At 53.4% G+C, this 24,086-nt stretch overlaps 1 protein-coding gene across 1 annotated transcript; it reads left to right on the top strand.

Annotated features, from left to right (window-relative positions):
* Positions 1-1,126: 1,126 nt before the first annotated feature.
* TFAP2E (transcription factor AP-2 epsilon) lies at positions 1,127-23,526 on the top strand. Its single transcript, XM_033081016.1, has 7 exons — positions 1,127-1,708; positions 2,004-2,055; positions 14,539-14,757; positions 17,201-17,429; positions 17,629-17,747; positions 20,891-21,032; positions 21,948-23,526. Exons 1-7 carry the CDS (start codon positions 1,127-1,129, stop codon positions 22,234-22,236), a joined length of 1,632 nt encoding a protein of 543 aa, XP_032936907.1. The 3' UTR covers positions 22,237-23,526.
* The last annotated feature ends 560 nt before the right edge of the window (positions 23,527-24,086 follow it).

Raw genomic sequence — 24,086 nt, 5'->3', positions numbered from 1 at the left:
CCGGCACCCTGCGGGTGAGCTGTGACCGCGGTGTCCGGGTGCGTGTCGGGGTGTGAGAGTGGACACCTCAGCCGTGGGACCTGCGTGGCAGTGATACGGAGGAGGGAGGGATGTCACTGGGGTCACTCAGTGCTTCCCGACTGCCCGGCTCGCCCTGCGGTGCCCGGTACCGCGCTCAGGGACTCGGTGTTGCGGGCCCGCCTCGTCCTGCCCCGGAGGGAGGGCTCAAACAGAGAGTGAGGGAGGGATGGAGAGGCGGAGGGAGCGATGGAGAGGCGGAGGGAGGGATGGAGGAGGGCGGAGAGGCAGGCATGATGCCCGTCGGTGCTCCCCGTTTTCCCCTGGCTCTGTTGCGCCCGGTGCCCGTGCTCCCGTCCATCTCTTCGGGCCCGGAGCACCCCCAGACACTTCTCGCGGTCCCCAGTCCGGGATGCAGCACCCCGCTCCCCGTCGGGGAAGCGCCCCGGGAGCAGCCCCGAGCTCTCCCGGCAGGACCGGCCCCGAGCCCCGCTCCGCTCTCGGGAAGGCGCAGCTGCCGCCGGGGCCCTCGCAGCGCTCCCGGAGGGGCCCCGCACCCGGCTCGGGCTAATAAAGTCAAACCGTAGAGCATCGCCGCGGCCCCGCAGCCCGTCCGCGCCCTTGGGCTCTCCCGACCCTCGGGGCTCGCTCCCCGGTGCGGCCCGGGGCGATCCGCGACAGAACTCTCAGGCGGCGCGGCCCGGGGCAGGGGGACCCGGGGCGGAACGGGGCGGAGGGTGTGCAGTACCGTGCACAGGGGACCGGGGCAGCCCGACGGGGCGGGGGTAGCATCAGCCACGCTCCCAGGGGGCGGTGGGTGCCCCTCGCCCCCCGGCCCGGCCGCCTCCCGCCGCCGTCCCGCCGCGCCTGCTGTCGGGAGCCGTCGGGGCCCCGCGGGAGCGGGCGGCGCGTCCCCGTCCCCGCGCTCTGACGCGCGCTCCCGGGGTGGCGGGCGCGCCCCCGCCGCTATAACTGGCGTGCATGGAGTCGGGGCCGGCGCAGAGGAGCGGGCGGGCGATGGGAGACGCCGCTCCGGCGGGATAGAGGGGCGGAGACGGGGGCACCCCCGGGGCCCGGCCCGCCCGGGGCTTGCCGCGGGCCCGCACCGATGCTTGTGCACAGCTACCCGGGCATGGTGAGTGCGGGGCGAGCACGGGTGGGGCAGGACGGGACGGGACGGGGGATCGGGGGCTGGGGCCGGGGGTCCGTGCCCGCCTCACCGCCGCTGTTTTCGCCGCCGCAGGACCGCGCCGAGGGGCTGCCCGGGGCGCCGGCCGGGGCCCGCCTGCCGCAGCTGCCCTCGCTCAACCAGGCGCCCTACGGCTCGGCGCCGCCGCTCTGCCACACGCCCGCCGCCGACTTCCAGCCGCCCTACTTCCCCCCGCCGTACCCGCAGCCGCCGTTGCCCTACCCGCAGGGCCAGGAGCCCGCTTACCCTCACCTGGCGGACCCGTACGCGGCGCTCAGCCCTCTGCACCAGCACCAGCAGCCGGCCTGGCCCCCGCAGCGCGGCCGGCAGGACGAGCCGGGGCTGCTCTCGCAGACCCACCGCGCCCTGGGACTCGACCCCCGCCGCGATTACCCAGCCGTGCCCCGTCTGCTCCACGGGCTGCCCGACGGTGGCCACGGCCTCGCCGACGGCCCCCTGGGCCTCCACGGCCTCGGCCACCACGGCCTCGAGGACATCCAGGTACGGGGAGCAGCGGGAGTGTGCCCGGGGCGGGTTGGTTGCGGGGGGACGGGGCCAGATCCCTCTGCCCGTGCGACCAGGGACTCCCGGCGGGACGAGTCGGGCCCCACGGCGTCCGTACCCCCGGGCAAGCAGAAACACCGACCCGGGGATTCCCATTGCTGGGGCTCGCTCGTGCCCTCGGAATTCCCTCTGGCCGGTGCCAGTGGGTGGATCGGGCCACGGGCGCGCTGTCCCCGCGCCGCCAGCAGCCGGTGCCCGGAGCCGGCTGACGGCTCTTCCTCCGTGTTTTCAGGCCGTGGACGACGGTGGGATGAACCTGCTCGATCAGTCCGTGATCAAGAAAGGTAAGAGCGCGGAGGCTCAGCGGAAAGCGGCACCGAACCGGGCCCCTCTCCTGCCCTCGGGGCTCCCCAGCGTCGGGTCCCCCCCGTCCGCCCTCCCGCGGGGCTGCCCCCGTCCGTCGGGAAGGGCTCGCTGCTGTTCCCGGCGAGACTAAAACGAAAGCGGCGGATCCTGGCGGACCAGCGCTCCCACTGCCCCCCGGCCCGCTGCTCTCCCTCGGGCGGTACCGCGGCCGTCGCTCCTTCCCGGTACCGAAGGGCCCGGACGGGCGGACCCAGCTGTCGGGGAGCCCCGGGGCCCAACCCGGCGGTGGCCGCGTACGGTTTGTGTGGAAAGCCCGGGGCTGCCCCGGCGGCAGCTCCCGGTGCTCCCGGTCCCACCGCCCCCCGGTCGGAGCCCCCGGCAGCGCGGGCAGCGAACCGCTTCACACGCCCCGGACCGCGGCGGATCGGGCCCGTGCGGCGGGACTGGTACCGAGGGGAAGGACGCGTTTAACGGAGACGAGAAGTGGCGCGGCTTTGGGACCGGTGCTGCCCGTCCTTGCAGCCGGGAGTGTCCCGCAGCCCCCACCTCGGCAAAACTCGGGTCTGCAGAGACCCCTCTCTGCCGTTCGGTGACCGGGGCTTCGCTCCGGGGCCGGCGGGGGAACGGGGCTGCGGGCAGAGGTCCCGCTCGACCCCCGGGTCTCCCGCGTCCGGTTCTGTCCCGCACCCTGACCAGTCCCCACATCCCAACGAACCTCTGGGTAGAACAGATATTATATTAATACTATCCCTAAAATGTTTCTGTGCTAAACCTTCTGCCGGTGCGTTGTAAGAGCGACGAGGGGGGCCCGAGAGCGTCTAGTGCGCTGCTCGGGGCGATCCCTACTATGGAATATTCCAGCACTGCTCTTGGCTTCTCCCCGCGATTTTTTACAGAAATGTGTAAGGTGAAGGACGCGTTTAACACCGAGCCCCGGTGCGAACGTGGGCTGGTTGGTGTTACGGCCCCCCAGTCCCGGTGCTGGTCCCGGCCGTAGCCGATCCCCGGTAACTGCGCGGAAAAACCTCCCGGTCGTGCGGTTCTTCCTCAGCTGCCCCCGCTCGTTTCACGGGGGAGCGGCGCTCCCGGTGCGCCCGCAGCCCCTTCCCCTAGAAAAGGCTGTTCTAGGAACACGCGGCTGCCAGCGGGACATTAATGACCCGCATTAATTGAGCTTTAATCAGAACGCTGGAGAGGCGTTTCATGAAACATTCGGGCGTGAGGAATGGTATCAACGGGCTGAGGGGTGCATGAGCCGGTGCCGACCGTACCTCCGCGGCTTGGGCCGTGCAGGAGCACCCCGGAGCCCTCGGGAAACACCCCGAGTGGGAATGTTTTTCTGGAAGTTCGGTTGGAGTTATAGTGGTTCCTTGGGGGTTTTCCTCTCCTTTTTCCAAAAGCGCAGTTACTTACAATTTTTATGTCTCTTATCGGGAGGATTTGTCGTTGTTTAGTGCTTGGTTTTTGCCCTTGGAAATTCTCTAGTCCTCTAGTCTTGAAAAGGGAAATAAAAAAAGGAAAATTAAAATTAAAATATCTCTGGCTGAAGGCGGGAATGGTGCAAAGAGCTCGGCCGCAGCCCCTGTGCTCGTGGACACTTGTTCTTCCGTGCCCGTTCTCATTTGGATATTTTTAAATTTTTAAAATAGTAATATATATTTCCCGTCCTTGTTTTTGCTTCATTTTTAAATTATTTTAACGTTTTCTATTATTATTCCTCTGTTTGGAGCGCGAAGCTCCGAGTTTGCTGGAGAAATCGATAAATCCAAAGCCACGAGCGTGTTTGTGGGGAGAATTGGGCAGCCACACTGGGCTGAGCCACCGGGGGTTCCTGGAAGCATCGGCAGCAGCAGGGGCTCTGTCCTGGCACCGCTCTGTCACCCACCCCGCTCTCTGGGATGGGGACAACGGGGTCCGGAGCCGATGGCCACGCTCCTCTTTCCCTGCCCTTGGAAGTTTCCAACCGGGTGAGTTCAGCTCAAAAGAAATCAGAGGAATTAGGGAAGCTGCAGCCGGGAATCCCGGGTCAAAACGTTTCTGCCCTCCACACGGCCCGAGGAATAAATTCCTTTACATTCGGCTCTATTTAATTTTTTAGAGTGTATAAAATGGTTGTGGCAGCTTTGAGCTGTGTTCTGCAGCCCCAGCGGGGCTAGAGCCGAGCCCAGGCCCCCGCGGGTGAATGACACCCCAAGAAAAATAAAATTAAATTAAAACCATCTGAGGCAGCTCCCGGCGGGTCCCGGGCAGAAAGTGCCGGAGGGGGCGGCTGGGCAGCAGGGCTCGAGGACACCCTCTTTGAAGAGAGCGAGGGTAAACCCTAAAAAGCTCCGTTTTCTCCTAAATCGCACCGAGATCCCAAATACCGATTAATCCTGGAATTCCTGACGGAATGGCCGTCGGACAGAAACCTGATAGAAATCTTTGCGTGTGAAAACAGATCTATCTCGCCTAATTAGTTGCCGAGATACTGTTGTCCCGGTTCAACAAAATATTAATCACCTGCCCTAAATCCCCAAATCTCCCTTTTAACTCCTGTCCTTGGAGTCGCATTTCGTCCTCGGTCAGAAACAGCCCGGAACGGGAGGGAAGAGCCCGCAGCCCCGAGCTGTCCCCGCAGCTGTCCCCTCCCGTATCCCGGGATTTTGGGGCCATCCCCGCGGCAGGAGGGTCACTGCCGATGTCCCCCAGCGGGGCTGCCCTGCCCGGCTCGGTGAAGATGCTGCCCGAAGCCTCTGTATGGGAGCATCTCTGACTGCGTGTCTGTTTTCCCTCCTTTTCCTTCTTAAATAAACTTCCAGCCGTTAATAGAATTTCAGGGATTTCGTGGGTATCTCGGAGACGCGGTGCATTGCCACCCGCTCCCCTCCCAGTGTTTTCCCGAGCCCGCAGCGCTCCGGCCCTTTGGCTGTAGGTACCCTTGAATTAATAATTGAGATTATTAATAAATGGAGAGGAAAAGCGGGGATTCGCTCCAGCACGGGCTCGGGGCATCACCAAGGGACCCCCATCCCGCAGTCCCGGCCGGTGCCCGCATCGCGGCGCGGGGAGCCGGGTCCCGGCGGCGGGTACAGCCCAGGGAGGCAGATCCCGGCTGGAAACAGGCGCTCAAATTCCCATTTCCACCGTTACCCTCTGCACTGGTTCCGGTTCGTTATCGCCGTGGTGATCCCTAGGGCTGGAGGCGCCGGGTGATGCGGGGTACCGGGAAACCCCCGGTGAGGGGTCCGGTTTGGTTGTGGGATGCGGGACGTGAGCTGGAATTTCACTTTGGAGCAGGGAGAGATGTGATAGCTCTGAAAAACGGAGGATGAGTTTTCCCCTCGAGCTGTCGTGACAAATAGGGCGATAGATTTCGTTCGGGAATTAAATGCATAAAATCTTGGATAGGGCAGCAGAACATTTATTGTACCCCTGTTTGTTCATTCTCCCTTTTTTCCCAAAAGTGTTCTAGAAATTGTTTTCTTTGTCTTTCTTTTGTTGTTGTTTTGTTTGTGGTTGGGTTTATTATTATTATTATTTATTATTATTATTTTTACTTTTCCTTCCAAGCATTTATACAAGACCAGGAAGATATTATACTAGGAAACATTAAAATTAGCTCTGAAAAAGTTTAGTTGGGGCTCTGACTGCTTTAGTCTACAGCTCAGAAATTTTCTGCTCCACTCACTTGCTGCCCTGCTGTTTAGGTGCCCAGATCAGCTACCAGGGTCTGGCTTTGAGACCCCCCAGACATAAAACTGAGGACTCGGCAAGCCCCGAGCTCCTGGTGCAGGGTGCGACTTTCTGGTTATGAAACCAAGCATTAGGTCGTTGTGCTCAGTAGCAAAAAATCCTGCAGCTTGGTTGTAAAATAAGGAGGGGTTTTATTGCTTTCACATCCTTTTGGGATCAGCAGAAAGCTTCTGAGAGAGCCTTTTTATTACAAAGAAAAATAGAAATCTCTTTTCCTGGCACCTGGGGATACGCTGGGGTGCGGGAGCAGCCCAGGGTCCTGCCGGCAGCGGGCTGGAGTGAGCTGGGGCCCTGTGGCAGCAGGAGCAGGGTGAGCCACAGGGGCCGGTGCACCCGCTCGCGGGCACAAGTTTTGGCTGTGGCATTTTACAACCTGGAGTAGAGACAGAGCAGGGTGTGACCAGCGTGGGCTCACACTGGCACCCAGACACACACAGCACACGTCCCTGGGCTCTGTGCTGGCCTGGTCCCACCATTGTGTTTGTGTTTGTGGATCTGGTGCTTGCCACCGTCCCTCGTGTTTGTGGATCTGGCTGCCACCCTCCCTCGTTTGTGTGACTTGTTCCAATTCCCATCTGAGGTTTCTGAGCCGCTCCGAGGGGCAGTGCTAGCGTTTCTGCTCAGGAATGTGGACCTGTTTGGCTGGATACTGGACAGACAGATGGAAAGCTGTGCCTCAGAGCCCACAGTCAGGAATATTGCAAGAAGTAGCTGTCACTACTAAGGAATGCGGCAGAGGAGGGAGATTAAGACCGAGATCCTTAGATCCACTCGCCACCGCACGCGAGCTCCAGGTTTTGAAGTTTCTCAGCTTCTTCTCAAGCTGATGGGACTGGTGGGACTGGGGCACTGGCATGATGGTGGCAGTGCCATTTCTCCTTTGTTTTGGTGCAAGGAGGAATCGAGCTGTAAGAAATGTAAGAAGCCAGATGTGGCAGGGGAAAAAAAAAATCCTGAAAGAATGGTAGATTAGATAAACATCATTTCCTGTGACGGGCAAGGTAATAAATGAGGTCATCCCGTAAAACACCTGGGGCTGTGAAGACACAGCTTTTATAGGACTGTCCAGGGCCGTGGGTGGAGGTACTTGGCTTCCAGTCAGTGCAGGGTGCTGGGCTCACTGGGGAGCCCTCCCAGCTCTCTGCAGCTTCATCTGCAGCGGCAGATTGCCTGAGTAGGAAAAGGGGCTCACCTGGGACAAGCCAGGTCTTGACTGGAACTTTTGCTGCCTTAGTGCTGCTCACGAATGCTTTAAAGTTTGGACAAGCCCTCGCACACACCGGGAGATAGAGCAGCGTTCCTCAAAACACAGTCACACCTCCCGGTCCCGGCGCTTCCCCCTCGTGCGCACGCTGCGCGGCAGGAACACCTACTAATCAAACACAGAAACTTAAAAGAAAGTTTTTACTCTGAACTGCATCCAGATCACCATTCCTCCATTAAAATTATATTTTTAATGTCCTATAATTGCACCAGGATAAGCCCAGGTGTGTGTTCATGTGAGATAACACATGCGGGTACTGGTGAAGGCGCTGGGCTTTGTCTCAACCTCCCCAGTGCCTCCCAGGCATGTGTTATCTCCAAGTTTCATGTACCTTGTCATGACTTACTGTTTAATTAGATGTTTTTAAATGAATTTTTTTCTTTGTTAGAAATAAAGAGCAACTCTTAAAGGGTAGGTTCAGGAAAGCCAACTTGGGTTGTTTTTTGGCATGTGGCTTGAAGCAAAGCAGCAGCACCTCTGCTCCTGGAGGATCCCAGGTGAGGCTTCTCCATGGACAGCACTGAGTGAGCAGCACAGACATGCTGGGCTTGCTCTGGAGCACCTTTCCCTTCATTTTGGGGCTGTGAGGTATTTTTGCAGTTCAGTGGCCACTGTCACATCACTACCCTGGCTCCCACAGGGGCTACTTCATCCACTGACAGCAGGACAGCCTTGGCCAGGTGACGCCTGTGGTGCTTGTCCCTGCAAAGGAAGTGGTGCCAAGATCTTAATTTGAGTGACAGCACAGGTACCTGGGGTCCATCAGGACACGCACCCACAACAGCACAGACACAGGCAAGACCCATAGGGACACATCGATGTCACTCCAGCCCAGGGTCACACTAAACCTGCAGCAGAGCAGAGGCAAACACAGGCTATTCCTCCCAGTTTAATAATATTCCAAGATATATGATCTCAGGAAAAAAAATGTTTGCAATCTCTCTTAATTATTTGAAGAGCTTAAATGAGGTTCTCTGAAGTCCTAGACTAGCATTCTAACCACTAAACCATCCCACCCTTTCCTGTGTGATCCAGGGAATTACTCACTCTTGCTGTCCTTCCATTTGTTTGTTTATTTTAATTCTTAATGGAGGAACTAATTAGCAAATCTGGATGTGATGCTTGGAGCTGCTGCGTGCTCAGCTCTCATCTCCCTGGCCTGTCCCCAGCCCAGCTCTGCCATGCCCAGATATCACCTTCCCTTTGGTGAGAAGGGTTGTGGTTTGGGGGGAAAGGGCAGAGAAGCACATGGGAGTGAGGGGGAATAACCAGAAACGAACCCAAGGTACTCATTGCAATTAAACCACCCCAAAATATAGAATGGCAGGAGGTGGGGGCTTGGAGTAGGGAGAGAGGAGCTAGGAACAGGTTCACCTTCACAGTTTAAAAATCCATCACACTGTCTGTGGTGCGTGCTTGGGATTCCAGCCGGGCTGAGTGTCCCCACCCTCTATCTCAGGCATTTATCTGGCATCAGTCACCAGAGTGCCGAGGCGCCAGGGAGCGAGGGACTGGGTCAGGCCCTGCTCCCTCTGGACTGGTCAGACAGGTCCCAGGGAGCAAGTGGTGTCCCCAGGGCTCCCTGGGAGCCCCGAAGTGGCCACACGCATGGGAGAAAGCAGAGCCGCAGTGCCAGGGCTGGAGAGTGCGAGCAGAGGATCTGACAGAGGGTGCTTAGGGGGGTTTCCAGCACAGGATCCCAGTTAGCAAGAGATGGGGCAGCCATTGAAAAACCAGGGCATCTGGGCAAGGAAAAGGAAAAGCCTTTTCTGCTGTGACAGGGGGTGTGCAGTGCCTGTCCCCAGAGCCATTCCTGGACGAGCCAGCAGCTCTGGAGGAGCCGCTGGACCGAGGGATTCACGTTCTGCGGTCAGACCCAGACTGAAACCCTGCCAGCAGCGAGCTCAGTATGAGGGGAAGAATTTTTATTATTATTATTATTCGTGTCTAATCTTTGCTGAATGGTTTTTTGCCCTTCAACAACCTGAATAGATTTAACAAATTGACAGGAACATCGCAGCAGCTTCCCTGGGAAGGGGATCACTGCTCACCACGATGTCACGGCTTTGTTCTCCCCTTTTACCTTATGGAGATCCCAGTCACACAAATTCAGGTGCATCTATAGGGAATACAGGGAAAATCTCTCGTGCATGTTATTGTAAAATAGATCAAACTGTTTAAACATGTGAAGATCTCACAGACCGGGTGTCAGAGTGTTTGTGCTGCTAAAGGAGTAAATTTGGGGTGGTTGATGCTGCTGGCAGAGTTATGGAGTGTGTGGGGATGGGGTGACATTGGATGGGGAACTTCCCTTGGTGTCAGCAGGAGCAGTGTGGGTTCCCAATTCCTCTGGTTTAAATCCTTCAGCTCTCCAGTCTCCTGTTTCTAAACCTGCTTGGTTTGGTGAAACGTGAATTCTATACGGGCAGAATTTGAACTGCATTTTAAACAATTGCTCATTAATTGAACTGAAATTGAAATACTTAATTTTCTAATGTAGATATGGAAGGGTGCAGCTGCAGATTCAGAAGTAATTTAGAATCAAGGGGGAGGGAAATAATGTGAATTACCAGACCTAACTGACTTCTCCAATGAAATTGCTGCATCGGGGCGGCTTCCAACCAACAGCGCAGGAAATCTCTCCAAACACTTTGACACTCAAAACCAGAACCCGAATAATTTTTGTTCATTCCCTTCAAAGGTTCTGATACCTGAGTTTGACTGTTTAGGGGGACATTTTAATCATTGATGTTTGGTGCCTTCCAGTGAAGTATTTCTGCAGTTACTGCTCAGGATGTGACATCAGGGTTCCCCAGACAGCAAAATCCACTCCATGAAATGAGGCATGGAAAGGAAACATGTGGGAACTCACCACAAATTAATTGTGAGCAGTTTCCAAAAAACTGACAAACTATTCTGAACAGCAGCATATTTGAGGTCGAGTCATTCCTAAACGGTGAAGCAGGAAAATGCATTAGCTGAAATTATCAATTGCAAAGCATTTTCTAATCCCCTTCCCAAATTCTGCAGAAGCACAGGGGGCTGAGTAAATTTTAATATTATAGCAGCTGGCCATTCTTATCAAAGCAAGATGTACTCAGCAGGGACTATCCTTAACCAAGCCATTGTAACCATGGATTTGGGGGAGTCTGAACCTTCCTTGTCCCATTGATCCATCCCAAAGCTCCCCAAGAGACACCTGCAGTGATGCATGGTTGGGACTTCACTTGGTCAAACAGAGGTACAGAATGTAAAATGGAATTAATCTCACATGGCAACTTCGTATTTCTTTCCTAACCTGATGAATGGATTTGCATGGGAAACAAAATGTTAAATATGGGAGTTTTGCATAGGCATGGGACCTCTCCTGATCAGCTTTCTCATGGGAATAGTTTGAAGTTGCATCCCTGCTTTCCTCGGAGGGTCCGAGATTCATTTCCCTATCAGAACTCAGCGATCTCAAAAACCCACAGATAAAACCGAGATTCTTTCCATCCTTCCATTTGAAAAGGCCGATGATGGTGGTTCCTAGAGAGGCTCTTTGACACGGGGACTTGGTTCAGGTTGTGCATTCGAGATAAAGAGAAAACCTGTATAATCCCCTCTGGGAAGAGAGGATAATTACAGAGTGCGCTTTGAAATACAGCTGATGGCTCTGACCTCCTTCCCTGGACCATCAATAAATACCTCTCTGCTGAAACACCAGGAAATTGGAGCAGCTGAACTCTGCAGCATCTCCTCCATGAAAAAGGGCTTTTAAAGGATGGCGGGAGCAGCTGCCCCTGGCTCACACCCACATCCAGATATTTTATATATGTATTTCCATCTTATAATTTACATCAGAGACATTCAAACGAAGGTTAGATGAGCTCGCTGACAGCTCTTCCCGGAAGACAACAGCAATCCCTCACCTCTCTGCAGCACTTCCATCAGGGGCTGCACACAAACCTTCGTCAGTCCGAGCTTCCCCCACTGCCAGCCCGGAGCGGCTCAGAGCAGCGGGATCCCCGGGCAGGGAACAAACCGGGGGGTTTGGGGCTGTCACCGCTGCACCTGCATCATGGAACAGAAAGCTCGGCACCTGCGGCAGGTTTGGAGGTGCAGGTGTCTCCTGGCACGGCTCAGGGCTCTGCCCCGCAGCGATGCCCGAGGCAGCCGAGCTGACCGGGCACGGTCCTGGAGAGGGACGGGGGGCTCAGAGCTTTGGTGGGGGGCTGGAGACAGCGCTGTTGTGCCTGAAGATGAGCGATTGCTTTGTCCAGGTTGTCTCCTAAGGCGATTCACTGATACCTCTTTAAAATGCAACCTCAGACAGCGGCGCACTCCCACTTTTAAAGGGACGTCGCAATAAAAGCTCCGATATCCAAGGATCCCGCCTTACCGAGGAAGAGAATTTACCTGTGGTGTATCTGGAGAGAGAAGAAAACAGACTTGTAAGACGGGCAGCGATTTGCATGTTCCCTCTGGACCTGTTTTTCCCCTCACAGCATCCCGAGCTCCAGCTGGAAATGGAACAGAACAAATAACACCACGATAAGCAACTCAATTCCCAAGTACCACAAATTTTCCTGCTTACAAATCATTTTACAAGCAGGCAGCGCATTTCTCCTATGGAAACAAGTCAGTACTTCGTATTTTTCTCTTTTTGTAGGCAAAGTTTCTTTTCCCTTAGACCCAAAAGTCGATGTTTTGCTGCCAGCCCCCGAGCACGGACACCGGCTCCCGCAGCTCCTGGCAATCCCCGCATCGTGCAGCTGCAGCTACACTTTTCCACCGAATATTTACATATCAAAGTGTCCATTTCTAGGAAACACAAAGGTCATTTCACCCACAAACTTTGGTGAACAAGGATGAGGAAGGAGAAGGAATGCAGGAGCTGAAGGATGGAGCATCATCAGCCCAGACCATGCGGCAGAGGGAGGATGAGGAAGCAGAGGTGCAGGGCTGCACATCAGTTCGTGCTGGATTGAACTGGGGAAAAGTGGGAAATTCTCCAAATTTTTCTAGGTAAAAGCCTTTGAACAATGAATTTGTTTTGCTCCTTCTCCTTACTTGAACTCAAAAGTCAAGGGACCTACCTCTGCAAGCCAGAACAGAAGAGGCAGAAACTTTGTGCTTTCTTTTGGGACACTTTGAAGGCATGAGGCTCCTTGTTTCACTAACTGGATTCACAGCCGAGCAATCCATTCAGCCGTGTTTTTATCTTTCTCCCGGCTCTCTCCTGAAAACCCCTCAGGGAGACAAGGCTGTGACATCCCACCCAACCTGCAACATGGGGATCTTGTTAATGGGAATTGCCTTTCCATTGCCTGTCTGCTCCAAGGGGCATCATCACATCCTGTGCTCAGGCACTGGACCAGCTCCTGCTGGCTTCATTCAACACCCAAGGACTTCTCACCTGGAGAAATCTCTCATCAGAGATTACTTGGCAAGTTTTAATTGGGTATCACAGCATCCCTCCCAGGTAGACATTATTATATTATTATCTGCAATTTGTTGCTGGAGACAGTCAAGCCCAAACTGGGATAGTGACTTGTACTGTGTCACAACACAATTCCAGTCTGTGCCAGACACAAGCAGATAACCCCAGGCAGGCAGGATGTTCTCCAGCTCAGGGAAATCAGGGGATGGAACCCTTGGTGTTTTTGAAATCACTCTCTCTCTGCATCAGGGTTTTGGAGCCACAGCAAATGCAGCTGTGGGGGTTCATCATCTGACAATTACACCAGGGTGTGTTTAAAAGACAAACCAGAGCTGACCCAACACAAAAGGCCCCTCTGATGGGAGATCACAAACCTTGTGGTTCACAGGGAAGATGAAGTCACGTGTGGCTGCTCCAAGCATGGGGACAAGCGACTCACATGGGAGTTTGGGTCTCCACTGCTGTTCACACACACCTGGAACACGACAGATTGCAAATGGCACCTGCCCTGTGGGGTTCAAGGCTGCAGTGAGGCTGAGTCTGATGGAAACACCTCCTGTGAGATGTACAGAAGAAATGAGGATTGTTTCCCTTCCCACACTCCACAAGACTCTGCTGTGTGCCTGCTCCTGCCGTGCTGCCCTTCTCCAAATCACCACAGCACCAGGAGCCAAGATGATGTGGTGACAAACAGCTCGATTTCACAGCTTCCTACAGAAAATCCAGAGCTATGAAAACACAGGCTGTTCATAACCAGCCTGCAGCACAGCACATCCCAACACCTGGGCAAGAGCTGATGCCTGGGTTGCTTAGAAAGGCATTCCCACAGACTGGAATTGCACACACACAGATCATGCCCATGTACCTGAGCTGTGGTAAATCATTTAACTTGCTCTGTGCCTCAATTTTCCCCAGCTGCACTAAGGAGCTGGCTTGAGTCAGGAGTGAGTTCATGGCTTTGGTGGCTGGTGCTGTACCAGCACTGGGCTGAGGATCAGCAAAGCGTGAAGCCCTTTGAGGTCTGCCAGCATAACCTTATTTCAAAATCTGTTTTCCCTTTTAGATCTGACCCCTCTGACCCATGCCAGTGCTTACCTGTGTGCAGCCCACCTGCAGCATCCCCAGGGCAGGTCAAAATGCTTCACAGGGGCTTTAGTTTTTGAAATCTGTAGCCAAGCTCACCTGGATTTACTGATTTAGAAGCAGCAGGATTATTCTGAATAAACATCACTTCTATGGGAAAATCCTGCTCAGGAATGTCAGACAGTTTGAGAAAAGAGCAAAAAAATGAAGTGAATCAATCAAGCATCAGTAAATAATTATGATAAATAATAAGAACAGATAACAAAGAGGATTTTGCACTCCCCAGGAGCACTCTGAGCAGTTGTTGAAGGTCTGAGTTCTCCTTCTTCCCCTTTCTTTGGTTGAATCAGTCCAAACTCCCACTTGTACCTTGCCATTTATAGCTTGCTGGGGTGGGCTGGGGTGACCCAGGGGTACCCCATCCACTTATCAGGCAGGGCTGGAGGGGCACCAAGGTCCAACCCTTCCTCACCAGCCTTGGTAGTGTGTGGTCTGTCACTGCGTGCACAAGCATCTCTGGGATGTGTTTCTGCTGGGAATCCCGTCCTCCATGGTCAGGAGTGGGACATGAACCTGCCCAAGCTCCTGCCAGGGGGACAAGCTGAGGAAGGGCTGGGTCACTGTGGGGAAGGTGATGTCCTACCCTGCCAAGAACGGGTGTCTCCTATGGCTGATCCCACAGGACCTCAGAAGGGATGGCGAGTGCAGTGATGTGTTGTGACTGCAAAACACCAGTGGGTCTCAGCTCCTTGTTGTGCCCTTCTCTGGGGCACAGTGACACTGCAGACCCCCACTCACCCCGGGGCTGTTGAGTGCCTCAAAGCTCATGGTGCAGACCCAAAGGGTCATTCCTCTGTTTTCCCGGCACAGCGGGAGCAGCAGGGCTCGGAAGGGCGCAGGGGGTCGGCGCCGGGGCGTTGGGCTGTCACTGCTCTCATGCTTCCTTCTCGTCTGCAGGCTGGCTCAGGTGCTCCGATCACCTGCTGCTTGCGGGAACAGGAAAGCAGCAACTGAAGATCGAGGGGGACTTTTGGTTTACTCAGATGACAAGAGACAATTTTGGTTCCCCAAAAGCCAAGGAAACAAAGCTGTCAGGCTTTAATGGTAGCTTGTCTCCCTCCTGCAGCATGTTTATGGGCAAACAAGCTGCAGATCAGACCAGGCAAACAGCAGCAGGTGAGGCTCAATAACAATAATTCGTGATTAATGGCGAATGTGGCTTTGTTTATTCTTGTTGTATTGAGGCAACGCTGTCTAATGGATGAAGCACTGCTGCAGGACTCCAGGGCCCGGCTCAGCTCCCAGCACTGCTGCCAGCTCCGTCCCTCCCTCACATCCCGTGTGCCCAGTGAGGGCACAAGCTCTACATGACACAGGCACCCTGCCCCATACCTGCACGTGCCCAAAGTGACGGGGCTGTGGCCTTGGCTGAGGCTTCGTGGCAGAAGAGCAATGGCAAAATCCACGCTCAGTGCTGGCGCCTGCCTGGTTTGCTTGTGGCACAGAGCTGGGCTGACCCAGCTGTGCTGGGCTTTACCCTTCACAGCAGTCTGCTCCAGGGCACAGCTTTCCAGGGCTTTGTTTCTGACAGTAGCATCATTCCTAAAACCTCCAATACGTGTTTCCCAAGTGTTGTGTCTCCATACTGCACATCAACATCACCCGTGCCTCCCTGTCACTGCCCGTGGGGTGACCGGCAAACACAGAGCTGTATCCAACCCTTCTCCAGCCCAGTTTTCCATGGGCTCTGGTGTAAAGTCACACTGGCACAGCTGGGTTTGCCTCCTCCCCAGATGCTGTGTCCCATGGAGGTGTGGTGAGGCACGGTCCCCTCCCTGCATGGCTCTGCTGTCCCTCGGGTGTGTGCAGGTCCCCGGCCACGCATGCGGCTTGAGCCATGGCATGATGGCAGGCATGCACAGATGTCTCCAGGTATAATCCAGGTTACAGAGTGCATCAATTATGCACAGCTCTTCACATGATACTGCAAGAAACAGCTGCTCCCTAGAGGGGTCTGGTTTGGGGTGGCTCTTTCTGCAGCAGAACCCAACTCTGGGACCTGCAGGGCCTCACACCTCAGCACGGATATTTGCAAACCACGCTCTGACTTTTGATTTTAAGGGATCCCCTGGAGACTAGCCTAACCTGTTTGGGGCTGCAGAAGAAAGCTTTGAAGTTGCTCCTTCCTGGAAATAGTTCTGGTTTCCTACGTCTCAGGGGGATGTTCCTGTGTTTTTTCTGCCCTGAACCAAGCTCAGTCATGGCAAGCACTGACCGCAGCTGCCGGCTCCAGCAGGGCACTGGTGCATCCCGCCCTTTGCTCCTTGACTTTGCTCAAGTTTTGTGCTGGGAGGAAACTCCATGTCCTTCAGCTCCTTTCCATTCATCCCTTACTCTTGAAACATGAGTCATTTTTATGTAGCATGTGCTGATTTTTATTGCCATGCTAGCAAGTAGTTGAGCTGGATTTACAACATGCTGATTGTAAGCTCCCCCTTGTAGGTCCAGTCCATGTACCCTCCCTGGTTAATCCTGGGGTTTCTGTTTCATTTTGGGAATATGTATTTCCTTTATAAACCATGGCATTCACTGCTGCATTTCTTGCAGGAACCTTGTGACTGTGGAACAGTAATTCCTCAGGAAGCACAAAGAATGCCAGGGCTGAAATGATCTTTAGATTCTTTCCAAACCTGCTTTTTTTCCCCTGAGTTAAATTGGTTATTAATTTCAGAGCATAAAAGCTGAAGAGATTTGGCACAAGTCTCTGCCACAGTTTTAACTTACAAACCTTCATTGCGTCTAAGAACGTTTCTTATGGAATGATAAATGGGAAAACTGAGCCCCTTTGCCCTGGTGTGCAGCAATGAGATGCTGCAGTTACCAGTGCCTGCCTAACCTTGTGTTAATTGACTTTTGCCCACTAAGCAAAGGGAAGTTTGTGCTGGATTAATTGGGTTTGATCTTCTCAAGCTTCCTGCAAGCCAGGGATGATGAAAGTTTAGGGCTGCGGCTATTTGTGGGGCTAACCCCAGAGCTGAAGGCAAAGAAACTCTTTCCCCTGGTTCCCACGGGCACATTAGGGGAGCAGAGCTCTCAGCCAGCCCAGCAGCTCTGGGTTTGGGGCAGGGAATGGAGGTGCTGGCTCATGTGGGTGATCCTGCCTGGTGGGATGCAGTGTGTGCTGGCACAGAGCTGGGCTGCAGCTGCAGTCCCTGGAGAGGATTGGCATCCTGGCCAGCAGGACCAGCCACGTTTTGCCCGGCCACCCACCTTCACAGAGCACCCAGAGGGGACAGGGAGAGCAGCTGGTCACAGGTCCAGCCAGAAACACTGCAGACAATCCTCAGCCTTCCACAGGACCAGCCCAAACTTGGCTTTAATTACAGCTGAGCTGGGAGGTGTGGGAGCAGGCGAGGGCAGCGTCCAGGCTTCTTCCTTTCCTTTAACCTTTATTTAGTTTAGTTTCATCACCCCACCTCGCTTCTCTCATTGAGGAAAATAAGGAACTAATGAGACATCCCAGCAGCCGTGCTGCTGTCTGGGAGGAGCTGGAGAGCTGCCTGCAGAGTCTGGGTCTCTCAGCCATGGTCTCCTCTTCTCTCCCTCTCCTTGTCTCCAGTGCCCATCCCCTCGAAGGCCAACGGCACCACCATCTCCACGCTGTCCATGAACAAGGACAGCCTGATCGGAGGGGTCACCAATCCCAACGAGGTTTTCTGCTCCGTGCCCGGCCGCCTGTCCCTCCTCAGCTCCACCTCCAAGTACAAGGTGACGGTCGGGGAGGTGCAGAGGAGGCTCTCGCCCCCCGAGTGTCTCAACGCCTCTCTCCTCGGCGGGGTCCTCCGCAGGTAAGCTGCTCCAAGAGCCCCAAGATCTATGTTCAGCACCAGCTCTTATATAAAGAGATGAGAAATTCTGGTCTGTGGTACAATATTTGTATTGCTTTTTCTTCTTTCCTTTCAAATCTCAAAGCTTAAACTAGGATTATGGTTATTTTAACATGAGTTTCATGGGAATTTATTTTCTCTCTTTGTTTTCTCTTTTCAGAGCCAAATCAAAAAATGGGGGTCGGTGTTTAAGAGAAAGGTTAGAGAAAATTGGACTAAATCTACCTGCAGGAAGGCGCAAAGCTGCCAACGTCACCCTGCTCACATCCCTCGTGGAAGGTAAGAGTCTCTCCCTGCTCCCGTGGAGGGTGGAGTGCCAAAACTCCCAAACCCTTAATTTCCAGCTTTCCACAAACCAGAACTCTTAAAATATGGAGTGGTCACCGCTGAATGAGCACAGCAACGTCCCTGATTCAAGAATGTGTCCTTTCAAACGAGCAGACTCTTGGGAAGGCAGTGGGCAGAACAAAAATGAAACTAAGGCAGCAAATGTCCAGGAAAATGTCCAAGCATGGTTGCCCTGCCTGTGGTTAGAGGTTGGAACTGCATGATCTTTAAGGTCTCTTCCAACCCAAACCATCCTAGCACTCTATGCTTCCATGTCTGTTTTCCAAAACTCAGCCATTTCTGTTGGATCAGATGTGGCCCATGGATAAGGCCAAGCAGGACTGTGAGTATCCTTCTGGCTGCAGCTCAGGGTATCCCTCATTTCTTTGAGTTTTAATACTTGGGTGACAGAGACCAAACACACAAAAATAAGCCTGAATAAAGCTGCCAAGAGTTTCCCAGCTGTTCTGCAGCCCGTGCACGTGCCCACCTACAGCACAGCTCGGGTGCTCCCACCATGCCACCCTCAGGCAGCATCCCAAGGTCCCTGTAGGAAGGAAATGCCCCATATCCAAGTCCTTCCCTCCTCCAGGAAATGAGTGAGACACCAAGGAGATGTCAAACTGCTCTGAGGCTTTGCAGGTGGAGCTCAGGTGTGTGGCAGCTGCCCTCAGAGCTATGGAAAAGGTGCTGCCCTGGCAGGCAGAGCCCTGCCCAGACATGTGAGGTGCCCCTGCCTAACTTGGTTACCTCCTCCCCTCCTACTTCTCTCCACCATGGAAATGATGATGTTGCCTCTGCGTCCTGGGAGAAAAGCACACGGGGATGCAAACAAATGGAATGACAGCTCTGCCTCCCTCTGAGCTCAGGAATCCATTGTGTCCGTGCCCGTGGTGCAGGCAGCTGCCTTGGGATCCTGAATAGAAAATCATCCCCATTGTCGCCAGCAAATTAAATGACCCGCTTCATTAGGCGGAGGTTGTTACCCAGGGCAGTTGGTTCGTGCTGAATGAAAGGCTGATTTCCATGAAAAGAAAAGAAAGAAAAGAATGAAGGAAAGAAAGGAAGGAAGAAATGTACAGTTTGGTTTCAAGTGGCTGCTGATGCTTTGGTTCCTGCTTCCCAGCTCATAGCAAATAGGAGTGGTGCCATGTGTGTTTGATGGATATAATTTCCTCCTGCCTGTAAGCATGATGGAATCAGATGTTCCACCCAGATGAAGGTGTCTCTGCAGTGCCATCACCCAGCACACACAAAGTGTCTTGTGCCCCTCTTCTCCAAACACACTCTTTCCTGAACATTTGCTGTCTCATCCCCTCTGCCTTCCTTAATTATTTAAAAGAGGCAATGGATGGGGTTTTGAGTGCAGATGAAATATTTTTTCTTACACCAACCCACAGCCACTCATACAGATGGGGAGGATGTTTCTGCAGAATCCAGGGAGCACCAGGTAGAAACAGCTCCCCTGGGAGCCCTCACCACGTACACCAAGACTCACCCTCTCCTGGGCAAGTGCTCCATGAGAGCATCTCCAGCCTGGTCCCAGGGGAGCAGCAGGGCTATATTTCAATTCCAGAAACATCCCTGAGCTCTTGGAAGGAGGTTTGCCCTCAGCCAGCCTCTTGCTGCCCCTCTGCCCACCACGACCCTCTGTGCACTGTCCTGAAGCCTCCCATCCTCAAGATCTGGCTCAATGTGTCTTTAACACTGTCCCCCCACAGCTCTCTAATCCAGCATCCAAACTGCCTTTATAAAAACATTAAATGTGCAGCCACTCACACATTCACAGAAGAAATAAATCCTGGCTGCAGCCCTGGCTCTGACCATGAGGTCACTCAGATCTATTTTATTATCTCAGTACCAGTTTTTCATCACTTGAGCTTTTCTGACTGTTTTTTTAACACACAAACAACTGCAAATTCTGATTCTTTAGGTTTACCTTATTTGCCCTTTCTCTAGAGAAGGAGATGAATTGGAAAGTACTGTTGTTATGTGGGAAGCAGAGACACTTGCCTGTAACAGAGCTCCCCAGACTGAGCTCCAGGAGCAGGCTGGGATGGGATCTGGGTTAATGCTGTTAGGATGGATGGCCTAATACGTGTGAGCAGCAGGGGGGCAAGGCAAATTAGCTCTGCCTGCCCGACCAGGATTTCGGGTGTTGGGCATGATCAATTGCCATCAGCTCTGATTATTTCCACGGGGACGCCTGGAGATGGATCAATTCCATCAATGGGTGGGCATTTCCACGAGGTGATGGATACACTGCCTGCATGTCCAGCCCGAGGGCTGTGGGGGATGTAACCCCTTCCTCCTGCCCCTTCCTCCTACCCCTTCCCCCTGCCCCTTCCTCTTCCCCTTCCCCCTACCCTTTCCCCCTGCCCCTTCCCCTGCCCCTTCCTCCTACCCCTTCCCCCTGCCCCTTCCCCTGCCCCTTCCTCCTACCCCTTCCCCCTGCCCCTTCCCCTGCCCCTTCCTCCTACCCCTTCCCCCTGCCCCTTCCTCTTCCCCTTCCTCCTGCCCCTTCCCCCTGCCCTTTCCTTCCCCCTGCCCTTTCCTCCTGCCCCTTCCTCCTGCCCTGCCTTGTCCAGCAGTCATGGGGCTGAGGTCACTCTGTGACCCTCCAGGCTCCCTTTCAATCTCTACTCAGTCTGGAGAGACCAAGCAGGAAATTTGGGAAGAAGTAGGGAAAGATGCAGCAGGGAATGCTCCCAAGTAAGAAATGTTACTCTTCCTCTTGCAGCAGGTTCCCAGAGCCACACCTCACCCTGCTCCAAGGCCAGCACTGTCCTGATGCTCTTGTAAAAGGTAGTGAGGGAAGGACCCAGCTGCTGTTTACAGCTGGCACCAGCTCATTTGGGTCACACAGACTAATTGCCTTACAGATGAGAATAAGAAACTCAGAGGTGTTTTTGCAGCACGAGATGAAGGTGGGGAGAGCTCTTGGGTGGCCACTGAGACAGGGAAGGGCCCCAGTCCCATCAGAACTGAGCCCCAACAGTGAGAGGGCTGAAGCTCTACAGAAATTCCCAGTTCCCAGTTCCCAGTTCCTGTCACACTGGTGCTGGCACAGTGCTCATGTTCCTCTGTCCTTGCAGGTGAAGCCATTCACCTGGCTCGGGATTTTGGGTATGTCTGTGAGACGGAGTTCCCAGCCAAGGCAGCAGCAGAGTACCTGTGCCGGCAGCACTCCGACCCCACGGAGCTCCACACCAGGAAAAACATGCTGCTGGCTACCAAGTGAGTACAGAGGGCAACAAGCCACAGCATTCGGTATCTGCAGCCCAGGAGGGCAGCACCAGCCCCCAAACTTTACTGCAGGAAGGTGTCCAGCAGGGGGAATGGCCTGCATGGATTGAAGGGTTTGCTCCTGCATGGGAAAGGGTAACCCAGCCCTGGGGAGCATTTTGGTACCTGGGGAGCATTTGAGTGCCCTTTCAAAGCTGCAGCAGCAGCCGTGGCTCCAGTTCTGCAGCCAAAATCTCCCAGTGGGGAGGTGGCTGTTCCCCAAAATACACCCAGGGAAGTTGTGGATGCCCCAAGTGTTTAGTGCTAGGTTGGATGAAGTTCTGAGCAACCTGGTGTCCATGCCAGAGGGGTTGGAACTGGATCATCCAAACTGCTCTAGGATTCTGTGACTGTGAGCTTTCTTTTTGGTCCCTGGTAGTTGTTTTACCAGGAGCTGAGAGTGCTGATATCCATCAGCCATCTCTCAGGAGCTCACATCAGCCAGCAGAGAAAGACCGGAGCCTTGCTTGACGCGTTCCACAAGAATCTTTATTTCATGCCAAGGGTGGTCCAGCAGGATTCTCTCAGAACAAAGGGCAGTCAGTCATATTTATAGGTTCAGGGGGGATTCAAACTACAGCCAATAAAAGTTTATACAAAGAACAGCATCCAATCTAAGTGAGAAGTTCTAAAGGTGAACTGACCAATTACACAAACTAATTTCTGACCAATTATCTTCCAAAGTGTTAGGAGAGTGACCAAATTCTTAAGGAATTTGGCTCAACCTTGGTATCTAGGAAACTTTATCTATTATAGCAAGTTCCAGGGGCCAGGGGAAGATGGCTTTGGAGGAATTGTATCATCCACACATGACTGTGTCCTGCAGCTCTCTGCGTGCATTTGAGTGACCAAACCTCTCTCTTCCAGGCAAATTTGCAAGGAGTTTGCAGACCTGATAGCCCAGGATCGCTCTCCGCTGGGGAACAGCCGCCCCTCGCTCATCCTGGAGCCCGGAGTGCAGAGCTGCTTGACTCATTTCAGCCTCATCACCCACGGCTTCGGGGGCCCGGCCATCTGTGCTGCCCTCACCGCCTTCCAGAACTACCTGGTGGAGTCCCTCAAGGGGCTGGATAAAATATTCATGAACAGCACAGGGAACGGGCACACGACCGGGGACACCAAAGCGTCAGACAAAGAGGTGAAGCATCGGAAATAACAGCGCTGCCTCCCCCGGTGGGAGCGTCCCCGGGCACCTGCCATGGCTCTGGGGGAAACGTGACCCAGTGCACTGTTTGCACTGTTTTCTGAACTGCTGAGTGCGTGAGGAAACTCGTGAAGCAAGCAAAGAAAATGCAGGAAAAAAGAAGACTTAAAGAATTTAAGAAGCAAACAGTGCTAATGAACGTAGTGAGATTGAGAAAAGCCAGGCTGATGGCTTTGGGGTTTTGCCTTTTGCCTTTTTTTTTTTTTTTTTTCTTTTGTAACGTGGATGCAGGAAGCCAAGTCATGTGCAATTTGATTTTATTTTGCTTTTTAAAAAATCCATAGTGAAATCCTGATGTGGTCTAGGAATTTGTTCCAGCTGAAAAACTGAGAGGAAAGAGCAAAAGCCTCATCAGTGCAAGACCCAGAGCAGGAGCAGCAGAGGGCAGGGGACAGAGCCCTGGCTCTACCTGGATTTATCCACTGGTGTTGAGGCAAACACAGAAAACCTTTCTCATTTCCCCACCCACAGCCCAGCCCTGATGCCAGGCCAAGGAAAATTTGCTGGCAGAACTGCTGTGGATTTAAAGCAGGTCCAGGCCTTGTTTACAGCTTCAAACTGAGACTCACTGTGGATTTTCCTGTGGGCTGAGGAGCCCCAAGCCACGGCACGAGGGAGGAACAACCACACAACCAACAGGTCCCAGGGCAGAACTGGGGGGAGCCCCCTTGACTGCTGCCCTTCCAGCTGGGGATAAGGCAGGTGAAGTTAAACCCAGGACTAAACAAAACTCCACAACCTACAGATAACAGCACACAAGTTTCTAAAATTAGTAATAATAATAAATAAAGCACAAGGAGCAGAACTTGAACCAGGCCAAACTGAACTGTTCTAAATCTGTATATATTTATTTATGTGTAATTAAAATCTGAAAGTTTTAAAATGTCCAGTGCAAGTTATTTATATCAAATTGAGTTGGATTTTTTTGTTTTGCCTTTTTTTGTTTGTTTGTTTGTTTGTTTTGGGTTGGGGTTTTTTTTCTTTTGAAAGATGAAAATCTTTGGATTTTCTGCCATTAGAAATGGGAATGAAGTTTTGGAGCCACCAAACTGTAGCATGGACACATTAGGCTGTGATGATGATGACTCTAGAAGTTCTGCAGGATTTTGTACTTGCTGTTGTTTCTCTTAATGCTGCAATAGATGTACAACCACACTACAATGTCATTCTCATTCTCTTAATAAACCTCTTTTTATTTGAAGAAAGCACCTCCATCGTCTTTGTGAGTAGGATCCTTTGCCTCTGTGGTTGTATCTTAAAAGGGATTATATAGTTTATTATATGGAAATTGTATAAAATTGCATAGATTTAAGAGAGAATTCTCCAGTTTCATGGCTGGGGGATGAGTGCTGCCAGAAGCAGAGCTCAGGGGGTGACAGGAGCTGCTGTTCCTGCCTGGTGTCCCCAGCCCTTGTGCCGAGCCAGCTGGCGCCAGTGGAGATGAATGAGTTTGCTGATGTTTCAGAACTACTCAGGGTAGTCAAATCTAAACCTGTCTGTGAGGAGCTGCAGAAGGACCTCATGGTATCAGTGATGAAACAAAAGATAAAACAGCCCCACTGATCTCCAGGCAATGAAGCTCCAAATGAGTTGCATTCGTGGCATCACCACGAGCAGGACTCTGCACCAGCTCCTCGCACTCCCAGAGTTCAGAAATAAACACAATGGGAATGGTCAGAAAAAGGATTAACAAAGCAAAAACCAGATTATGTTTTATAACATCTGTGTGCTTGCCCTGTATTGCTGTGTCCTGAATGGCACTTACAGATCTGGTAAAATCCAGCTGGTAAATCCGTGGGGAA

This window comes from Catharus ustulatus, chromosome 26 (assembly GCF_009819885.2).
Source record: "Catharus ustulatus isolate bCatUst1 chromosome 26, bCatUst1.pri.v2, whole genome shotgun sequence".
NCBI lineage: Eukaryota > Metazoa > Chordata > Aves > Passeriformes > Turdidae > Catharus > Catharus ustulatus.
Note: the sequence above shows the minus strand (reverse complement) of the source record. Positions and strands in the feature narration are given on the sequence as shown.